Here is a 20,859-nt window from a genome sequence, read left to right on the forward strand (position 1 = left end):
CATGGCGGGGGGGGAGACCCCAACAGTCCTGAACTCTCAGTTTCTTGCCAGGCCACAGACTCTCAGGTTATGTCCAAGCCATTAACTCCCGGGGTTCACTCCTGCCCCCAGCAACACACAGGGGGGTTAATCCCCCCTTTCTGGACCCCCACTTCACCCTGAGTTCCTCCTGCTTATCTCCTCAGCCATGTGAGGTCTACAATACACAGACTGATGCATTTGACTGAGCAGACCCCAACCACAGTCCGTGCAACAAATTCCTGAGCACGCCACTGATACCTCCCACCCCTGTCAGGGAGAGGGAGCTGCTGGAGAAGATCACAGGCACCTGGAAGCAGCACTCTGTGCATCTGTTCTGCTTCGGGAGAAGAGCCACAGTTTTGGCCTTCCCGTCCTGCCTTCAGCTCCTGCTAAAGATTATTTCACCTGACACAAGAAAATTCTTTATTCCCAGTTTCTAGTTCTTCTCGCCCACTCTGTCCACACCCTGCTCCAGTTTGCAGGAGAGCAGAGTCTTTTCCCAGGTGATTTCATTGTCAGGGGAACATCGTCCCCTATACCCCACATCACCACAGTCACAATTAGCCCCTTATCTGGAGCTTCTGAATCTGAATGGAGGCCGTGGCCACTGAACCCCTGTTGTAAGGGAACTACAGAACTACTTTGTCAGCTCAACTTAGAGATAAAAACTGAAAACAAAGGCAGTAAAACACCTTCCTGGTACCTGATCTAGTGAGTGGCATCCCTGCCCATGGCAGGGCAGGGTTGGAACAAGATGAAATTTAAGGTCCCTTCCTGATTAAATCATCCTGTGATTCTATGATAAAGTACAGGAGGATGTCTTGGGGGCATCAGGGTCTCTGAGACCTTCTCAGCCACCCCATCAGCAGCTCTTCTCTGACTCCTGTGCTCCTCTCACCTCACAGGAGTTCAAACAGACCCTTCCTCATTCAGGCCAAAGTTGGGTTCAGTCCTAAGCAAGATAAAAACCCAATTCACAGGGAATTCACCTTGTATTTTCACAGACGGGTGTGATACAGATCCTGTGATGCCTTCTGGAATGAGGTATCTGATTTATTATGACGGAAACAGAACCTCTTCAAAGTTGCTGTGGTCTTCCAGAGTGTTAGGCATGACCAAACTGCCTGGAGAAGTTTGGAGGTTATGGAAGAGGGTCTCCATGGTTGGTCTGTCTTTAAAAAGCTGACTTGTAAAACCCACAGTTGCTGATTAGGACACAGCACCTCTGATGGTTCATAATCAGCCCTTGCCTCAAAGCACAGAGGAGAACTGAAGCAACTCCTTCCTCTGCAGGCTGATCTGGCTCCCTGCTAGGAACCAATAACCACCTGTGCTGATGGCCAAGTTTGTGTCGACAGAAACTCACACACACTCCACACTCAGAGTGTGGAGCTGCTCAAGACATGGAGAGCTCCTGCTTTGGGCAGATGGCATGGAATGAAAACAACAACCCTTCGTAGATGACCCAGGTGCCCACCACTAATATTTTTTTCCAGAGACGAGGCATTAAAATGATGATACACATAGGAATTTTTTTTCCTATGGCATCACAAACAGCAGATGGGGGATTTTTTTTTCTGAAAAAATCTGAGAGCTGGACCTGTGCTGACATTCTCCACAAGGATGAGAAGTAGAAGGTGATTTTAGCACAAATATCACCAGTGAAGGCAAGGATGAGCAGATGTGTGAGTTAGAAACTGAGTGTGAGATACAAGGAGAAATCAGAAGCCCTTCCAGAGATGACATGCATGTGTTTGCACATCAAAATTGCTGTATGTGAAAGACTTTTACTCTCTTTCAGCTGAATGCCCTCAGAGAGATGCAAAAGGGACAGCTGAATTTGTAAGTGAATTTCGACTGCCCTGAAAAACTTCAACTTAGGTCTTAAATCAAGTTCAGGAGTAATGAAAATGAGGTTTCCAGCACATGGAGACCTGCAGTAATTTTTGAATCCTAGAAGAGGAAGATGAAACTGAATAAAGGAAAACAAGCTCAATTCTGAGCTTGATTGCTGCCCACAGGGAACAGGATGGAGCTCATCAAATGCTCTTACCTGAGCAATAGATGATGTGATGGCCTGGAGCTGAAAGGTCTTGTCTGAGACCAGCAGCAAAAATAAAGATGATGTTAATCTGCATTGATTAATCAGATCTTAATCTGGCAGTGATGTCTGCAGAAATTCCAATACCTTTCTCCACCTGATGCAGTCTTCTCCATCATCAGCTTTCACATATAGTTTGGCTTAATCAGTTTTGTGCAGAAGACTTTGAGACACAGTGTCAAGTGCTTTAGTAAAATCGAAATATATTACTGCAATCTCTTCTAGCATCAGTCACCACACCCCAGACTCAGAGCTGACAATTCTCTTCTGGTCTAACTCCTAATTACTACCTAAATAGGGAAAACAATAAAAGACAGGGAGGAGAAGCAATCAATACAGCCATGGCTTATTGTCCTTTCTTTGCTCCCAGCAGGGCCCTGTGGACACTGATTGTGGATCTCTCTACATAGATAAAGGAGTATCCAGAGGTTTTTCTTTCTCTCTTTGCTCCTTTTCAGTTAGCACTGAAGCAGATTTATTTGTGCAGTTACTGCCAGCTCACTTCTCTCTTGTGCCTTTGCACCACATGGTTTTCCAAACTTTTGGACTTTCACCAGTTTTAATTTCCTGCACCACAGGACCACCTCCACCAGGACCACACACGGTCCATCAGGGCCTGCTCACACAGCACAGGCATCTGCTCCTTCAGCAGGCAGCTGGTACCTGGGCAGTAGCTAAAAAGAGCTCCTGCTGTGTGCCCAGTTTGACCAGTTGCTGCCAGTGGGCAAGGAGGGGACATGGGACCGTGGCAAGATGCCTGCAGAGCTGGCAGAGGCAGTGGGGCAGTGTGGTGGTAAGGCTGAGCCCTCCTGTGCTCTGCTCCATTCCCTGCACAGACACCTCCCAAACAACCCTCGCTGTGCTGGCCCAAAATGTCCTGAGATGGGAAATTGAGGCCCTGTCAAAGCTAAACTTCAGGTAAAGGCAAACATTTGGGAATAGATGTGAGTATGTTTGAGTCTTGCCTTGCCTCTCCAAGGTGTGCATGCCCCATGTTTGAACTTCCTCCAAGAAGCAGCCAGCAGTGTTTTAGCTTTTATCCAGGAATATGATAATGGAAGACAAGAAAATAAATCTGTTCTGTACTTTATCAGCAATTCTGAGGGAAATCAAAAAATATTTGTCTTTGGCCCTTGCTCCTCTCCATCCTCCGTGGGGCTCAAACTTCCCCAGAGCTCAGATCTTTGCATTTCATTCCTGATGCTGTTTGTTTGTTTGTTTTTCCCGAGGGTTTTGCTAATAGCTTCTTTTTTTTTTTTTTCCCATTTAACTCATGCAAACTTTGGTATCCACAGCCTCCAGTGGTGGTGAGACCGGAGTTCATCCCCCATTCCCGGAAGCTGCACTTTCCAGGGAATTAATGGTGCTGTGCAAACACTCGGAGCATGAAATGACCATGCAAATCTCACAGCCATACTTGGTCCCAGGATTGTTTAAGGCCTTGCATGAAGCCTCAGCAGGAGAAGCCCTGGTCAATGTGTGGGTACTCTTTGTCCCACAGGAACCCCATCTCCTCACAACAGTCTGTCCTGTGAGAAGGCCAGGGAGGAGAAAAAGGAAAGATCCCTCAGGTTTCCATTTGGCTGCATTTTCCCAGACTGTAAATCAGGTAGCGAGAAGTCTGGAGGGCAAAACAGCCCCATAAATACCTCAGTGTTATGGGTGACTCTGCAAACAACTGGGTAAGGCCCTGCCCTTGTCCAAAAGCTCCAAGGGACATGGTTTTCATTTGGTGTGAACTGAGACCTCAGCCCGGGCTCAGGATTTTGAAGATGTGTTAATGTGATGATCCTTAACACATTCAGTCCCCAGGGGCGGTATTAATCCACTGCTTTCCCTGTGGTTTATAAACTCCTGGCCTGGCTTTATGGGGACCTGCATGTGTTAAATGCATCATTTTCTACAGAAACAAGGGAGGAAAGACCCTGTTGTTACTGCAGCACATCAAAAAACCCCACTGGCAGAGTGATATTACCGCGGGCCTGGTTCCTACGGTATAGCACCGTGTCCCGCAGCCATAGGGAGGAGGAGGAGGAGAAGATCCAGCAGGCAGGAGTTGTGCAGAAAGATTGATTTAATTATTTTACAAACTCTTTTATAGACTTTTTTCTTCTTAGTCTAATTGGACAAAGGACCAGCCACCCCTTGGGGGTGATTGGCTAAAATCCTAAAACATCCATTGTCAAAATATTTTTCTACTATACCATAAACAAGACTTTTCAAGGTTGCAGGTGTCTGGGTTGTTTACATTCCCTGCCACCTCTTCTGTGAGAGAGAAAAGTCTCTCACGGACTTAGAAAATAGCAAGAAAATCCTTGCTAGCAGCATTTTTGTATCTACAGAGTGACACAGCAAAGGCAGGACAGCCCTGCACACGGTGCTCACAGGGGCTAGTGATGAATTGCTGCAGATGTTTTCCCAACACTGGCCAAATATCCAGATTCATAGCCTTCCCTCTCCCCAGGTCTCAGTCCACAGCCCAGCTCTCCTTGCTGAAACACCAAACCACGGTACCTCAGTTCCTTCCCATATGGCCAGACAGGATCTCTTGAGAGCCAGCCCGGCTTTGCACAGCCCGGCCAGGGACCACCTGCACCAGCCCGGAGCTTTGGCCTCTGCCGTGTGCAGGAATTCTTGTGGGACAGTGGATCCTCCCATCTGTTATAAACATACATTATATTGGCTTCTTGCAAAGTATAAAGGTAGATATTATATAATGTTAGAAATGCTTTTTGCTGTGTAGATGTAGTTTTCTCTCTTTTTAGCAAGAATGTTAGCAAGTGTGAGCAAGTAAGATAACCTCCAAGCGAACAGAGGATGAGGCCCAAGGAGCTGCTGATCAACACTTTGTCCAGGGAACAAAAGGGCCCAAAGGCTGCTCCGCCCGGAGAACGGGCGGCCAGGAGAGCCCAGAGCCGCTGTCACCGCTCTGCCCGGAGAGAGGCCCAAAGCTGCAATCAGCCCTGACTGTCTGGAGAATTAAGAGATCCACCCTACCATCAACTCTTGCCTAGTGGGCCCAACCCCAAGAATCAAGAGAAATAAAACCACAAGGCAGAAGACTACGCGTGCTCTAAAAAGGCGGCACCAAGGAGTGGCCATGCAGAACAGCTCCAGGAAAAGTTTTAATATGAATGAAGAACAGACAGTAAAAATGGTATAAAAAGGACTCACCTCTGGCATCAGGTGTGCTCTTGGCAGAGCGCCAAGGCACCCGGCCATTACCCCTTTGCTTTATTTGATGTGTCTCTTATTGTCTTTATATTAAACTCTTTAAATTCTCACAGGAGAGTGAACCCCGTTTCTCACACATCCCTGCTCTGCTCCAGCAGTGAAATCAGAGCCTCTGGAAAAGGTTCATCCCAGCAGCAGGGCCACATCCAGAGCAAGCAGTGCTGGAGCCCGAGGTGACAGCGAACAGGGAAACCCAGCTGCCAGAGCCCTGCACACCCCACACTGGTTTCTCCCCTAGCCCAAACTCCAAACTGGACTCATGAGACCACATTTGTAAAGAACTTCCCTTTCCTTTTGGATCTTCCCATCTCGGCTGTAGTCTTTTCCAGCTTGGATATACACTGTAGCTCCATCTGTTTCATGGTTTCACGCTCTGGAGGCTTCCTCTGTCCTCCCTGCTTTGTTTCAAGCAGGGCTGATCCAATGTAACATTCAGGAAGAGGGTGAGGATACAGAGTATTTCCCAGTGAGAGTGTCCCTGCTGCCAGCGTTTTTCACCTAGCCAGCTTTACAAAGCTGAAGCAACCTCTAGTTCTGCCAGGGGAGGTTTAGGTTGGATATTAGAAAAAAAAATTCTTCACTTTAAGAGTAGTCAAGCACTGGCACAGGCTGCCCAGGGCAGTGGTAGAGTCACCAGCCCAGGAGGTGTTCAAAAAACACGTAGATGTGGCACCTGGGGACGTGGTTTGGTGGTAGGTTAATGGCTGGACTTGTACGGAAAATCCCGCTATGAAAAGCCAGTGTCCACAAAGGAGACAGAGGAGTCCTGCAACTTGATTCAGATAAAGGGAGAGGGGCCACTGGGGCACACGCCCGCGGGGTTTTCTCTCTCGAAGTTTTGGAGGGTGCAGCCTCCTTTTGTCCCAAATTCCTGGCTGCACGTTGCCCTTTTCCTTTCCCCATTGCTGAGGTACCAGGAAGGTACAGCCTTCCCGAACCGCCTACCACATGTCCCCCCTTGAACCTGGCATTTTACCCCAAAGTTCAGAAAGTCAGGCTTGTGCGGGACCCCCTTGCCTGTTTCAGGAATCAGGCTGTGTGAGCTCTGTAACAGGCCTGAGGCTTGAAGTGGATAGAGACATTAAGACCCATTTCAAAGACGTTAACACCCATCCCCCCACCCATGATATTGTTTGCAAAGACATTAGCACACACCTTTCCTGTCACAAGGAACTGTTACCTGTGACACAGCCCTGCTGTCCTGGCGATGGTTGAACACCTCCTTGTCCAGGAGAAGTGGGGAATGAATTCCTTGTTCTGTTTTGCTTGCATGGCCTTTGCTTCCCCTATTAAACTGTCTTTACCTCAACCCATGAGTTCTCTCACTTTTACGATGCTCTCCCCCATCCCAGGGGGAAGGGGTGAGTGAGCAGTGTGGGGCTGAGCTGCTGGCTGGGGTTAAACCACAACATCCTGGTGTACATACGGAGGATTTTCCTGTGTCAGCTCAGCAAACAGCGCTGATCCCCACGGGCAGCACACAGGAGGAGCACAGCTCATGGAATAATATAATACAGCAGTAATATAGAAAGTGTGGGGAGGTGTATTAGTGATTAAGTTTATCTCCCGGTTTAATTCTTTTCTCTTCTTGCTGCTAAGTGATGTCTACTTGAATTTTACCCCAGGGAATCCTACCATGATGGCTTATGGGCACAGCTTTCAAAGAGCTTTAGGCACCAGAGTTGGGCTCTCAGGAAAATAGAAATAGGGATTGCAGAATATCACTTGGCACCTGTCAGCCTGAGCAGTGAATGAGAGCTGACAGTGTAACTTCCACTACATCTCACCTGTGCAAGATTCTCCTGACCGCAGGCCCGAGCATAACTGGCACCAGAGCTGTGTACCAGCAGCTGCCCCTCGTACATCACACGAATATTTTATCCTGTCTCTTGTAACTAAATCTTTGCACCCGTTGAAATGTTACTTAGCATGTGTGCCAGATTGAGGTACCCAGCATTCTCCCAGCGAGCAATGTCATGAAGCACAAACACAGTTCAGACTCTGTTAGCTCAAAATCCAGGCCCTGGCACAAATGCCTCCTATGCCAGCTGTGCCACATCAGGTCAGTACTGGTGCAGGGCCTGTAGCTACATCAATAAGGCTCTTTGCTGCATTTACCCGTTCCAGCACAAGCTGCTCTCAGTGAAAAGAGTCAGATACACACACCTGGGACTTTTTCCTCAACTGGCCTTGTCAGATGATCCACTGGAAACCCCAGCCACAAGAGAAGGCAGGAACTGATTGACCCAGCAGCTGCCCTGTTGCAAGACTCCTCAGAAGGAGAGGCAGCAGGAGCCCACAGAGGTGTGGAGGGGAGTAGTAGAGGGGAGTGGGAGCAGCTGGGCTGTGATGCCCAGTGTCAGCACGTTTGAGCCCTGAGCATCAGCAGAGGAGTGGTTTTATCTCTGCCAGGAAGTTCCTGCTCTCCACCTGCCAATTATCACCTCACCCCAACGCCTCTGCCATGGCTTCACCCGTGGTTTAACCAGTGCTCACTGGGGCTGGAAGGGGCAGGTAAAGCCTTGCCCTCCCCACCTTCTGCCACGCTGGCCCTCCTGATTTTGTGATGGCAGCAGCCCTTGCCTCACCTAAATTTTAACTCAAGCCAACAGATAGTCATTTGTCCTTCTTCCCAGCAAGGTGCAGCTTAACAGCAAAGCACCTGCATTAAAGATTTCTTGTCCATTGGGGGGAACTCTACTGCCTGCACAAAGCCAGCGGCTCGGGAGGAGCACATACTTGGTTCATTTCCTGTACAAAGGGATCCTTGGGTTTGGGGGATCATTTTTAGCACTGCCAAACCACAGAGACTTGATGCAAAAGGTGGCAGTGGCAGTAGTGCTGCTCCAGCAGACTTCATGCCTCAGGTGACTTTGCCTGATTACAGCAGCCTGCTCCCTTTTTTGGTTGTCTTGAATACTTAAATGCCAACAGCATGCAGGTGCCTGAGGAGAGGCGTCACTCTCGTGGCCCAGGCTGTGCTTCCCCCTGGGACAGCAGGTGATGCTGGAAGCTCCAGGAGTCCAGGGCTCCATCTCCTGGCCAGTCCCAGCCTGCAGGAATCCACCTACCCCGGGCACAGCTTTGGGCACCACGGGATCAAAATGATCTGAAGTAATTGGAGAGCATCCAAAGGGGGAACACGAGGATGGCGAAGGGTCTGGAGGGAACTAAAGCTGTGTGAGGAGTGGCTGAGGGCCACTTGGTTTGTTCAGCCTGGAAGAGACTGAGGGCAGAGCTCACTGGGGGCTGCAGCTCCTCCTGAGGGGCTGCTCTGATCTCTGCTCTGTGACAGGAACAGCACCCAGGGAAAGGCTGGAGCTGGGCCAGGGGAGGCTCAGGCTGGAGAGCAGGGAAAGGCTCTTCCCCAGAGGGTGCTGGGCACTGCCCAGGCTCCCCAGGGAATGGGCACGGCCCCGAGGCTGCCAGAGCTCCAGGAGCGTTTGGACAGCGCTGCCAGGGATGCCCAGGGTGGGGTTGTTGGGGTGTCTGTGCAGGGCCGGGAGATGGGCTTGATGATCCTTGTGGGTCCCTTCTGATTCAGGATATTTCATTATTATAAAGAAGCAGCTGTCTGAAAATGAGCTCTTCTTGTCCTGCTGCTGTGCTTCCCAGGGTCTCACAGCATTGCAGCTGCTGACTTTGTTGATTAAACTATTTTCTGAGTGTCTGAAATCCCTGTAAGCCCTGCTGAGCCATGGGATATCTGGCTGGGCTCTATCTTGGCTCGTGCCTCAGAAGCATAACTACTCACACTTCTTTACAATATTCAGGGCAGGAAGGGCCCAGCCTAACTGCCAGATTCGGTTGCAAAGTCTACAGATAGAAAAAACATTCTTTGCCTGTGCCAAAAGTGCAAATTACAACTGGAAGAATGTTGAGTTGGTGAATGTGGAAACTCGCGATGTGTGATGATTTTTTGGATATTTTGTAATGTTTTATAAGGGGGTTTTAAGTCCTGTCTTGATGAATCACCTGGAATTCTCAACTTCTCTTTTAAAAAGTCTGTGGTCACGTAGCTGCAGAGAATCACGAGCATCTCAGCCTGAAGATTCAGACATTGAAGGCAAAGAGCCACTTCTTTCCTACTTTCTAAATTTTTGTTAAGTTTCATTCTGCTGTGCAAGGGGGAAGACTGGATTCCTGCTCCTCAGCTGCCTGAACAGACAGTGCCGAGTGCCAGCTACGGGCCCTCCTGGAGAACTGCACTGCTCCGCAGCAAGAGCTGATCCTGACGGCATCCAGCAGGCGCTCGGCGTCCGCGGTACCAACCGGGCAGCTCCCACAGCCGCAGGACAAGGCAGATTCCCTTCTCTGTCAAAAACGCCCACAAATCCTCTTTTATGCTGATGCAAACCGAGGGCGGCGGCAGCAGTTTGCCGTGCGCTGTGTCCGCTGGGCTGGAGGCGGTTCTGCTCCTGGGGGACCGGGCTGACTCCCGGTCATGATCCCGCTCCCACCTCCAGCTGCGGGGCCCGGGGCCTCAGCCCCACAGCGCCGGAGGCTCTGTGTTCTCGGGGCGCTCCACAGCCAAGGCTGAGGGGAACAAACCCCGTTTGTGTCCTGACCCCAGGAGAGGCCGGGTGCCACGGGCTGTGGGACGGGCCCGAGCCCCCTCAGAGGCATTGCCGAGAGGGAAGCGCCAAACGCAGCGGAGGGAAAAGCGGCTTCCCCGGGCCCAGCGGGGGATCCCCGGCACTGTCCCGCACGGCCAGCACCGGGACACCCCTCCCCGACACCCTCGGAGCTGCGCTGGAGCGAGACCCGGAACCGCCCGGAACCCCTCAGGCCCCAGGACCGCTCCCGCCTTCGCCGCGCGCGGGACACGCCCCGCCCGCAGGTCCTGGCAGGGCCATAGAGGAGAGCGGGGCCGGAGCGGCGGGGTCGCGGCCAGGCTGATGCTGCCCGCGGGCCGCGGCCGAAGGTGAGGGGGGCTCGGCGGGTCGGGTCGGACCGGACCGGGTCCGGCCGGGTCCTGCGGGGCGACTGACCGCGCTGGGCCTTGCAGGGCGGCGGCGGCGCTGAGGGCGGCGCTGGGCGAGGGCGCGGAGCGGCGGCGGGAGCTGGAGCGGCGGGCGGCGCGGAGCCGGGCGCTCCTGAGGCGCTGGTGAGTGCGGGACCCGGCTGAGTGGGGACCCAGCCGGCACCCTCCTCCCGGGCCCTTCCATCCCCCGGCGGCCCGGAGGGAGGCCCGGGCGCTGGACCCACAGCCATGCCCAAGGCCCTGCGGGCCGGGGGTGCTGGTCCTGTCCCGGTGCAGCAACGCCGGCCCCTGTCGCTGTTTGTTCCCTGCAGGAATGATGAGGAAGAGGAGCGGCCACAGCCAGGCTCCAGCACGGAACGTGGTGAGCGCTGCCCCCGCGCCCGTGTCCCCTCGTGTCACACGGGCCCCGGGCCAGTTGCGGGGTTTGGAGTCATTCCAGTGCTCTGCGTCGACCTGAACACCCCCTCTGCCTTTTTCCTCCCGCTCTCCTCCTTGGGCTTAGCCTGGAGTCGTGCCTCGTTAGCCAAGGCCAGTGACTGTGGGCCTCAGCCAGGTGTGGGAATGTCACTTGCTGAGGTTGACTCGGGAGAATTGTCCTCCTGTGGTTCACATCCATCCTGGGTCTTCAAAGCTTCTGGCAAGCCTGCCTGCACCCTCTGTGCTCCCACAGCCAAAAAAATACCCCCTGCACCATTCATTAGGTTTCATTCCTTCTGTGGCACCTGGAAGAGTAAGTTAGTGAGGACACAAACAGGGAACATCCAGCTTTGAGCCCTCTGACATGTTTTCTTCTCTTGCAGAAGACAGACCTTCACCCAAGGAGCTGGAGGAGCTGGAACTGCTGAACAGGGCCTTAGAGAAGGCACTGAAAGTCAGGAAAAGCGTATTGAAAACTCCATTAGAGGCTCAGGAAGCTACAAGACAGAAACTGGCAGGTGAGGGACATGCTCCCAAGAAAGCTGAAGAGCAGCAGGTGTCTGTACTTGAGGATGTTCCTGAGAGCAGGAAGGTGAGAGATGGAAGCAAAAAACCTTTGTTGTTGAAGAAGCCCTCTCCATACCAGTTAAGAGCTCCTTATAGGACTGACCCAGATGTGAAGAAACTGCAAAGGAAAGTCCCAGCCAGATGTGTTTCTCAAGGCCTCAGGACAGCTGGGAAGATTTCCTCAAAAGATTTGACTTCCAAACAAGGAAAGAGTCACAGGACAGCAGCTGGTGCCAGTGCCAGAGAGGTCTGTGCTGCACCTGAACCCCAGGAGTCACCTGGCTTGTCTGAATCTGCCCCAAATGAGCAGCAAAGCTTTTCTGGAGGGGATTCAGCTGCAGGAAAGAATTCCATAGCTGCTGGCAAGCAGTTACTTGATGCAGGGAAGAAAAGCTGTGGTTTCCTGGGAGAGTCCAGCAAAAAGGAGGACACTGCAGGTGCATGGGGAAGGAGCACCTCACCAGGGACAGGCACCCTGCAGGAAAAGGGGTAAGTGTGGGAGATGGCCACCTTTGCTGTTCTGCTCCACACTCCCAGGCACATGTACAGATCCTGCTGGCTGCAGCTGCTCTGGGGGTCCCAGCCTGGCTTCATCCTCCTCACATCCCTCTCAAGAGGAAGGAAGGATCCTAGACAGTTTAAAAGCCTTTATTGTGGTTGAGTAAGTGTTTTCATTTTAAGGGCTCATTCTTGGATGGCTGAGACTTTGAAAGCCTTTCAATTAAGACTTTTGATGTTTCATAGTCCCCTGTGAGTGTTTTGGAAAGCTGTCTCTGTAGAGCTTTCTTGAGCCTTAGCTTTCCTCTGAGTGTACTCTCTATTATAGCATATTGATTTTTTTACTTATTCTGTTTTTCACACAGTGATAATACATAATGCATGAATTTTCTCTCTCTCAAGCATGTGCCCAATGCTGTTTGGAGTGATGGCATCTGGATTTAATACTGTCCCTGTTAACCTGTAACATACTGCCCATGTAACTACACAAATCAGGATTGACTAGAATGCAGTTGTTTCAAGGGTTTGGTGTAAAGGATGATGAAGGGAATGTTACTGAAATTCTCTGTGGAAAAGTGGCAAAATAATACTTGGAGGATTGGCTTTGCATTCAGGCCAGTCAGCCTTGCTGAAGCAATTTCTTTCTTCTTTTGCTTTAACAAAACAGCGAAGGTCAGATCTGATGTCCCTGGAAAGTTTTGAGGAATATTTCTCTCAGCTGCCACAACCTAACTCTTGTGTTTGTGCAGGGAGGAAATTATCCCTTTTCACTGGCATTGGAAGGGCCCCAGGACACTTTAGTGACAGTTGCTGTGGGAACAGGGATCTGGATTCAAACATTTACTTAAATTCCCATTGTGGCCTTGCATTCCTAGTCTGCATGTGACTAACAACTGCCAACCCTCCTGTTTTTGTAATAACAATTTAGGGATTATTCCGCTTCAGGATTAAGAACCATATTCCCAGTGGAAGCTCGAATGTCTCATTCCTATTTCTTTGAGTATGATGTGGTGCTAAGCAAAGCTGCCTTGTCCTGCTAAGGTAGGGCAACAGGATATAGCAGACCAACTTCCCTGAAGGTGTTTTCATGTCTATACTCTGCTGTGCCATGGCTTTGCTCCCAGCTTCCCATCCTGGATGAACCTCTGATGGCTGGTGGCAGGATGCAGGGGCTCTCCCAGCTCAGCTCCACGATGCCTGTGGAGCTGAATGAGCAAGCTAATCTTCCTTCCTTGAGGACAGTCTGAAGACACTGGTGGATCCAATCTCCAGAGTTGCTGACATCTCCCATTGCAGCTAAATTAATTTCAGATTTTGACAAAACACCGTTTTCCCTGTTGGAAGACAAGGCTCAGTTAATTGCTTTCCAGCAGCCAGGACTGATCCTTCTCTTGTTTTACAGATGCCAGCTGAAGCTCCCCCTTCCCTACAGGAAAGCCTATTCCAGGAACTCCAGGTAAGACCAGTCTGACTAGTTCAGTCCAGAGCTACCCTCAGCTTCAGGGCTGTGAGGAGGGGTCAGGTGCCAGGGCTGCTCTGTGTGCCCCGGGGAGGCAGTGACCCCACAGGGCATGGGGCCTGAACTGGGAGCAGGAAGAGCAGCTCCCATCCTGCAAGGCTGCTGCTGAGGATGTGATCTCCTGTTATTGTAGCCACTAGTGCTACTTTTGTTTTCCGAGTGCTAATTACTGTTAATCACTGAGGCCCTGGAATGCTTTAATCATGGGTTTAACGGTGCAGCAGGAGTCTCTGCTGGTGCCATACCCCTGTTGAAGGCAGGACACGCTGTGGGGGGGGTGTCTGTGTACACTATCCGATCAGAGTTTCCCAAAGCATCCCTGCCCTGCCTCTGCAGCCTGGAAGCCCCACAGCTGGGTGTGTTTGAGGTTGGTTCCTGCTGCTGAGCTCCTACACAGAGCCAGCTCCGGTGTACTGCAGTGACGGTGCAGCTGGCTGGGGCTTGGGTGCTCTAGTCCATTCTCCAGTCTTCTGGAAACCCTCCTGGAAGGGTTTCCCACATTTCCTCTGAGAAATCTTGCCATAATTCAGCAGATTGCTCGTTATGTGCTTTGTTCAGGTATGAAGCACAAACCCTTTCTTAAATCTAACTATAGCCCCTTGTGCTGCCCTCAAGAATTCCTCCTCCTCGGAAACTGTCATTTATCAGACACTAGTTTGTGAAGTTGCCCTTCTGCAAGTTGTAAAGACTTTATACCCTTATTTTTCACTTCTAAATTGAGCCTTTCAGCATTCTAATCACTTTGGTGTAATTTTATACTTCTCACTATTGCTTTCAACTCAGTAACAGATTGAGAATAACCTTTGCACCAAAGATCCCTTGTAGGGGGTGTGCATCTTGCCTGGGAACTTCTGTTCTTTCCTGTTCCATTAACCTTACCACTTCTTTGCATAATGTATTTCTGAAATCTGCAGATTCTAACATGATTTAAAAGACCCATTAGGCTAGAGAGAAGACACATGCACACTCGAGTTAGTCAGGCACTGCAGAACTATTTTAAGCTTCCTCCTGATGGCTCTCGCTTACTGCAGCAGGTTTTGGGAGACAGTCCTTAAGGAAAGGATGCTACAGGCACTGTGCATCCATGAGGGTGTTGGACTCTCTGAGTGAAATGCATCTCTCATAGTGCTGTTATTTGTGCAATGCTTTATTTAAAAAGCTGGACTCTGGTGTGGAGTCCTGGCCAGCTTCCTCATGATACTGTCCTTCAACCTCTGTCTTGCATCCCTGACATGCTGCTGTCATTCTGCTTGCCAAACGTACCACTTTGTCCCCCCCCAAAAATTATTAAAGAAGAACCTCGAGGAAGTTTGGAATATGAAGTAATTGGGGTGAGAGTTTGTCCTGTCTGCTCTTTTTTTTTGTACACCTTTACAAACAGAATAAATGTACAGAAATGCAAATGACTTACTCCTAAGAAAGGAAGGGAAGATTTGTTGTTTCCTACGGGATATAAACAGAGGCAGGACAATACAACAGAATGAGGGATGTGCTGCAAGTTCACATTCTGCTTATGGAAATGTGCTGTCTGTCTTCTGATCCTTCCCCTCAAAACAACAGGAGAGAGCAACAGGTGCTTTGCCATGTCTGATGCCTTCTGCAGGGTGTCCTTGTTGATCTGATACCAGCTGTGGGAATGAGTTGGGAATGGCTGGCAGATAACCTGTGAGAGAGGGGGGGAGGGGGACACTTGTAATTAAAGCACTGATATGCCACACTGGTGTGTCACAGCTCAGCGAGAGCACTGTCTGCTACAAAGGAGCGTAACTTCCACCTCCTGCCCTTTTGCAATTTCAGGGCATGGGAGAGATGTCGTCTGTGCCAAACAAGTGCAGATGCAGCAGCTGCAAGGACCCGTTTTATGGAGAGGATCCAGACAACTGTATCCTTTCCCAGCAGGCACGGGGTGCAATTGCTCTGCAGTGAGCTCCCAGCTGGAGAGAGTTATGCCTCCAATAACAGCAGTTCCAGTTGGGTCTCTAGGCAGTGGGGTTTTGCATGGTACAGCTGTTGAGCATTTATAAAACTTCTGATCCAGCCAAACGTGGCCACAAGGCAAACATGCCCTCCACAGCTGTGCTGTGCTGTCCTCACCTTCCCCCTGCAGTGCCACTTCCCAGGCTGCTCCCCTCTGCCCTGAGCCCAGCTGGCCTGGCCTGGGGCTCAGGGTGCTGCACAGAGCTGGTGCTGTGGAACCTTCCTTAAGCTGCTGCTGTTTGAGTTTTGCTCCCCGAAGCCAATGCCCAGTCCTGCAGAGATAGAGGAGGAATTAAGGGGCCTCCAGGATGTCCCCTCCCGTCTGAGGCAGTATGTGGAAGCTGAGCCTGCAGGTAAGGAGGGAAGAAGGGCAGTGTGGGGGCAGAAGGTGGAATAAGGATGATTTGGGCTCCAGTTCCTTGTGTCTTGTGTTCTTGGTATGTGCTGGACACGAGGGACAGGAGCATTCTCCACCTGAAAGGAATGCTGGTGAACCCAAGGCCACTCTGGAAACTGTTTGGGGAGGAAGGTTCCAGTGCTCACACCTTTTCTCTGCTTCTCTTGCAGACCCTCCCACTCTGCAGGGAGAGTATGAAAGCCTTCTGACCTTGGAGGGTTTGCAAACCACAGTGTCCCAGTGCCTGCAGAAGCTGCAGCTGCTGCGAGCAGGTGAGACAGTCCCTGTGTTTGGGGTCAGGTATGAGTGTGGCCCTTTGCCATCTGTGTGCAGGACACTGGACCAAGATCAATCTTTCTCCTCATTATCTTAATGGCAATGGAGCACTTAATTCTCTGGTGGCAAGCAAAGCTGTGGTGCCTGTGTGCCACCCCTCGGTGTTCAGGAGAGGCTTGGAGCTTTGAACTGTTGCAGTTCGGGAGGGCTGGGGAGGGGACAATGCAGGGCACAGCTTAGGGTGTCCTGATTGTGCCATGTGTGAGGAGCTTACCCTGATTAATACAGTGTCATTAGTCACTAGTTTCTGGGAACAGGAAGTAGATCATAAATTCTGCAAGTACAGGTTTGACTTGTATGTTTTTATCTCCTGCCTTTTCTTGTACCCTGGCAGCTCTGGAGTCCCAGCTGAGGCTGCGCCCAGACTGCACTGGGGATGTGGGGAGCTGCTCTCCAGCCTGTGTCCCTGCCAGGGGACAGATGTGTGACAGTGCAGACATGCTGGCTGTGCCTCTCCTCTGTTACTCCAGTCTGCAGGAGCTGAGGGACCTGTTTGCCTTGAAGCTGCAAGTGTCAATGCTGCACCAGGAGATTGCCTTACAAAAGGTGAGTCTGGAGAAGTGTCAGTGCTCCTGGAGCGGGGAGAGGAAAGGACAACGGTGGGGCAGCAGCTGCTGCTGTAGGAGGTGTTGATGGGCAGCAGCAGCATAGCAAGTTCCCCCAGTGGTGTTTCTGTGTTTATGCCTTGTTCTCTTTGTAGGTGAATGGGACTTTTTTTTTCTTTTTTTTTTCTTTTTTTTCTTTTTTTTTCTTTTTTTTCTTTTTTTTCTTTTTTCTTTTTTTTCTTTTTTTTTCTTTTTTCTTTTTTTTTCTTTTTTTTCTTTTTTTTTCTTTTTTTTCTTTTTTTTCTTTTTTTTTCTTTTTTCTTTTTTTTTCTTTTTTTTTCTTTTTTCTTTTTTTTTCTTTTTTCTTTTTTTTTCTTTTTTTTTCTTTTTTCTTTTTTTTTCTTTTTTTCTTTTTTTTTCTTTTTTTTCTTTTTTTTCTTTTTTTTCTTTTTTTTCTTTTTTTTCTTTTTTTTCTTTTTTTTCTTTTTTTTCTTTTTTTTTCTTTTTTTTCTTTTTTTCTTTTTTTTTCTTTTTTTTTCTTTTTTTTCTTTTTTTTCTTTTTTTTCTTTTTTTCTTTTTTTCTTTTTTTTCTTTTTTTTTCTTTTTTTCTTTTTTTTCTTTTTTTTCTTTTTTTTCTTTTTTTTCTTTTTTTCTTTTTCCTTTTTTTTCTTTTTTCTTCGTTTCTTCTTTTCTTCTTTTCTTTTTTCTTTTCTCTCTTTTCTCTCTTTTCTCTCTTTTCTCTCTTTTCTCTCTTTTCTCTCTTTTCTCTCTTTTCTCTCTTTTCTCTCTTTTCTCTCTTTTCTCTCTTTTCTCTCTTTTCTCTCTTTTCCCTTCTTTCCTTCTTTCCGTTGTTAGGGCCAGGGCAGAGGCCTTTACATGCCTGACCTTCTCCTGAAAAGATTTTATTTAGCTATTCTGAAAGAATTTGGCAGTGGAGGATATTGTAGGTAATGCCTGATGGCCCATTTTGTCAGGCCTTTACAGCCCTGTTAGGGCACCCACTCCCTCATTCCCCCTGTGTGACTTCCAGCTGGTGAACTCCTCTGTTTTCTGTTCCTTCCCTTTTAAATCTCAAACCACTGTGCTGCTAATCTTGCTTTTACCATTCTGAGACTGTAAGAACAGGGTAGGAGGTGTCAGCTTCTTCAGCAGCCTGAGCAGAGACTTTGCCACACAGGGATTGCTTGTTCTTCTCAGCCAGCAGCAAAGGGCAGAGAAGATCTGTGAAATCACATCTACTCCTTTGACCTGTTCTTTGCCATTGACCTGAATGATAGAGGCTTTGGAAAAGTCATTTTTTGTAAGGCAGAGAGGCATTATTAATAACTGGCTGCAGCCCTGTGGCTGAAGATAGATTGCTGCCTGACTTCAAATGGGATTATAGATCATGATTATAGATCATATAGATTCAAATGGGATTATAGATTATGAAGGGTTTGATTTTTTTTTTTAATCTGCCCAAAATGAGGTGGTGACCAAAGCCTGCTTCCTTGCTGCTCTGTTGGCTGACTCAGTTTCTTCTGCACCTGTACCCAAATAGGTGCTTTGTGCCAGGTGAGCCCTGAGGGTCTGAAGCAGCTCTGTGCAGAGTGTGCAGGATAAGTGAAATTCTTGGGGCAGATGAAGTAAATGGACATGGAACAAGATAAGTACCCCAGAAAAGGATGTACCCATTTGTGGCCAAGCCTGTCCATTGCCTTTTCCATGGAGGACTGCCAAGTATTCTAGAAATTCCTGGTAGCTCTTAGCCTGTCTTTGATGGTGAAGATCTGTTTCTTCTTAGGTACCAGGAGCAGAGCAGGTGGATGGAAGTGGAGCAGTGCAGCACTCCTTCATGTGGCAGCTTTCCCCTTAGGTAGCTGTCATGTCTGTAGAGACTTCCCAGAGATGAACAGCTGTGTCCTGCTTCCCTGTCCTGTGCACAGACTTGTGTAGAACAGGAGAGGGAACCTCCTGCAGATACCCTGTGCTCTGTTCTGTCTGGGTCTTCCACCAGGGAACAATCATGGAATCATAGAAGAACTTGAGTTGGGAGAGACAGACAAGGATCACAAGTCCAGCTCCTGGCCCTGCACAGGCAGCCCAACAATCCCACCCTGTGCCTGAGAGCATTGTCCAAACAGTGCTGGCAGCCTTTAGGGAGGTGGCTGACCCTCCTGGGTGCACTGGTGCAGTTGTCCACCCTCCTGGGCAGCCAGAGTGTGCAGCAGGCTGGATGGGTTTTGGTGTGCAGGCTGCTCAGACTCCATTGCCTCATGCCAGATGAAGAGAAGAAAAAAATAAAAATCCCAGGCAAAATGTCTGTCTGAGCATTAATTCAGGAGTGGGGTGCAGAAAACCAGTTTTTTGTCCATTGATTGAAGTGACCTGTGCTTGAATTGTCAGTCAGTCCTAATCCCAGAGCTGACACTGGGTTGTTTGACATCATGGGCTGAGATCCCAGGACAGGCTTAAGGGAGCAGCAGTCAGGCCAGGGAATGCTGGACAGCTTGAGCAGTCCCTGTAGCCTCTCTGGGCTGGAGTTGGCCACTTAACACCTCTGGCACAACTGGAAGGTGATGGGAGCAGTCCTGAGTGAAGGGTTGAACTTACCCTTGGGTGAGCAGGGGCTTGGCTGTGTGGCTGCAGAGCTCCAGAACCAACACCAGCTCCAGTTTCTTGCAGGATGCTGATCTCATCCCAGTGCTGGGCCTTCCCTGCAGCGGGGCAGCAGCACTGCCACTTGTCTCACTGCTCTGGAAATGCTGGGTGGCTGCTCACGAGCAGAAAATGAACCACTCTGCCTTTATTAAATCTGACAAAAGAAAGTATCCATCAACCAATCAGCCTGTTATTAGTCATACTGCTCTGATTAGATTTCACTCGTTATGCAGCCACTTCAAGGAGTACTGAAGTGCTGCTGACTCTGGTGACAGTGTCTCCTTTGCTATGCCCAGGTGATGATGGCAGACCTGCTGCCTGTCCTGGAGCCCAGGCCATTCCTGGAGGGCTCTGCAGGGCTGTTCCGGGCCATCCACACCCAGCTCTGTGAGAGGGGCCGGTGCTTCCCTGTGCTGGTGAGAGATGAGCTGCTGGACTGAGCTGGGGAGCCTCCTGCTAGACCTGCACGGAGCCAAAGACAGCTCTAAGTAATAAATCTTTTCTATTAACTTCTTTACTCTGCCTGTTTATTCAGTTAAATTCCAGGGGGTTGGTTTTGTTATGGGCTTCTTTTCTTTTCTTTTCTTTTTTTTTTTTTTTAATTTCCTTTTGCAGCAGGAGCCCCTCTGCTCTGGAGCCAGGCTGGGAAAGCTGGGGGTGTTCATCTGGACAAGAGAAGGCTCCAGGGAGAGCTCAAAGCCCCTTCCACTGCCTAAAGGGGCTCCAGGAGAGCTGGAAAGGGACTGGGGACAAGGGATGGAGGGACAGGACACAGGGAATGGCTTCCCACTGCCAGAGGCAGGGTTAGATGGGATATTGGGAAGGAATTGTTCCCTGGGAGGGTGGGCAGGCCCTGGCACAGGGTGCCCAGAGCAGCTGTGGCTGCCCCTGGATCCCTGGCAGTGTCCAAGGCCAGGTTGGGGCTTGGAGCAGCCTGGGACAGTGGAAGGTGTCCCTGCCCATAGCAGGGGGTGGAACTAAATGATCTTTAAGGTCCCTTCCAACCCAAACCCTTCTGGGATTCTATTGTTCTATATTGCTTTCCTGACCTGTTAACTCCAAGGTTTTGTGAAGCCCCTTCAGGGCTTCAGGCTCTGATTTTGGCTTTTCTTCCAGGGGCTGTCTCTACCAAGAGATTCTTGGCTTCCTCAGGACACCAGGCTCCTGTATGCAGACAGTGTAGCAGGCAATAAAACATGATTTCTACTGATCAGATAGCCACAGTACCATGGGGCACGGCCTTCCAGCATCCAGGAATCCAGAGACCCTGAGCTGCTGCTTCCCGAGTGCTCTGCACATAACCAGCATTAGAGAGCTCGTTTAGTGTTCACTGACTAATTGTTTTCGATGCCTTTATGCACAGCAGATGGAGGGACGGACGGAGGGAGGGACGGACGGATGGATGGATGGACGGCGGGATGGATGGATGGAGAGATGGACAGAGGGACGGAGGGATGGAGGGACGGACGGAGGGAGGGACGGACGGATGGATGGATGGACGGCGGGATGGATGGATGGATGGAGAGATGGACAGAGGGACGGAGGGATGGAGGGACGGACGGATGGATGGACGGCGGGATGGATGGATGGACGGAGAGATTCACGGAGGGAGAGATTCACAGA

The 20,859-nt window shown here is 50.0% G+C and overlaps 1 protein-coding gene across 2 annotated transcripts; it reads left to right on the forward strand.

Moving 5' to 3' along the window:
- The first annotated feature begins 9,907 nt into the window (after positions 1-9,907).
- On the forward strand, positions 9,908-20,652 carry TEDC2 (tubulin epsilon and delta complex 2). Of its 2 annotated transcripts, XM_069030142.1 has the most exons (11): positions 9,949-10,280; positions 10,365-10,463; positions 10,652-10,701; positions 11,141-11,813; positions 13,225-13,278; positions 15,139-15,223; positions 15,563-15,671; positions 15,886-15,987; positions 16,386-16,597; positions 19,533-19,724; positions 20,353-20,652. In XM_069030142.1, exons 1-10 carry the CDS (start codon positions 10,255-10,257, stop codon positions 19,674-19,676), a joined length of 1,554 nt encoding a protein of 517 aa, XP_068886243.1. In that variant the 5' UTR covers positions 9,949-10,254; the 3' UTR covers positions 19,677-19,724; positions 20,353-20,652. The 2 variants fall into 2 exon arrangements, with proteins under 2 accessions (XP_068886244.1, XP_068886243.1); XM_069030143.1 differs by lacking the exons at positions 19,533-19,724; positions 20,353-20,652 and adding an exon at positions 18,380-19,526 and having other exon boundaries at positions 9,908-10,280.
- Positions 20,653-20,859: the final 207 nt, after the last annotated feature.

Source organism: Aphelocoma coerulescens, chromosome 14 (genome assembly GCF_041296385.1).
Source record: "Aphelocoma coerulescens isolate FSJ_1873_10779 chromosome 14, UR_Acoe_1.0, whole genome shotgun sequence".
Taxonomy (NCBI): domain Eukaryota; kingdom Metazoa; phylum Chordata; class Aves; order Passeriformes; family Corvidae; genus Aphelocoma; species Aphelocoma coerulescens.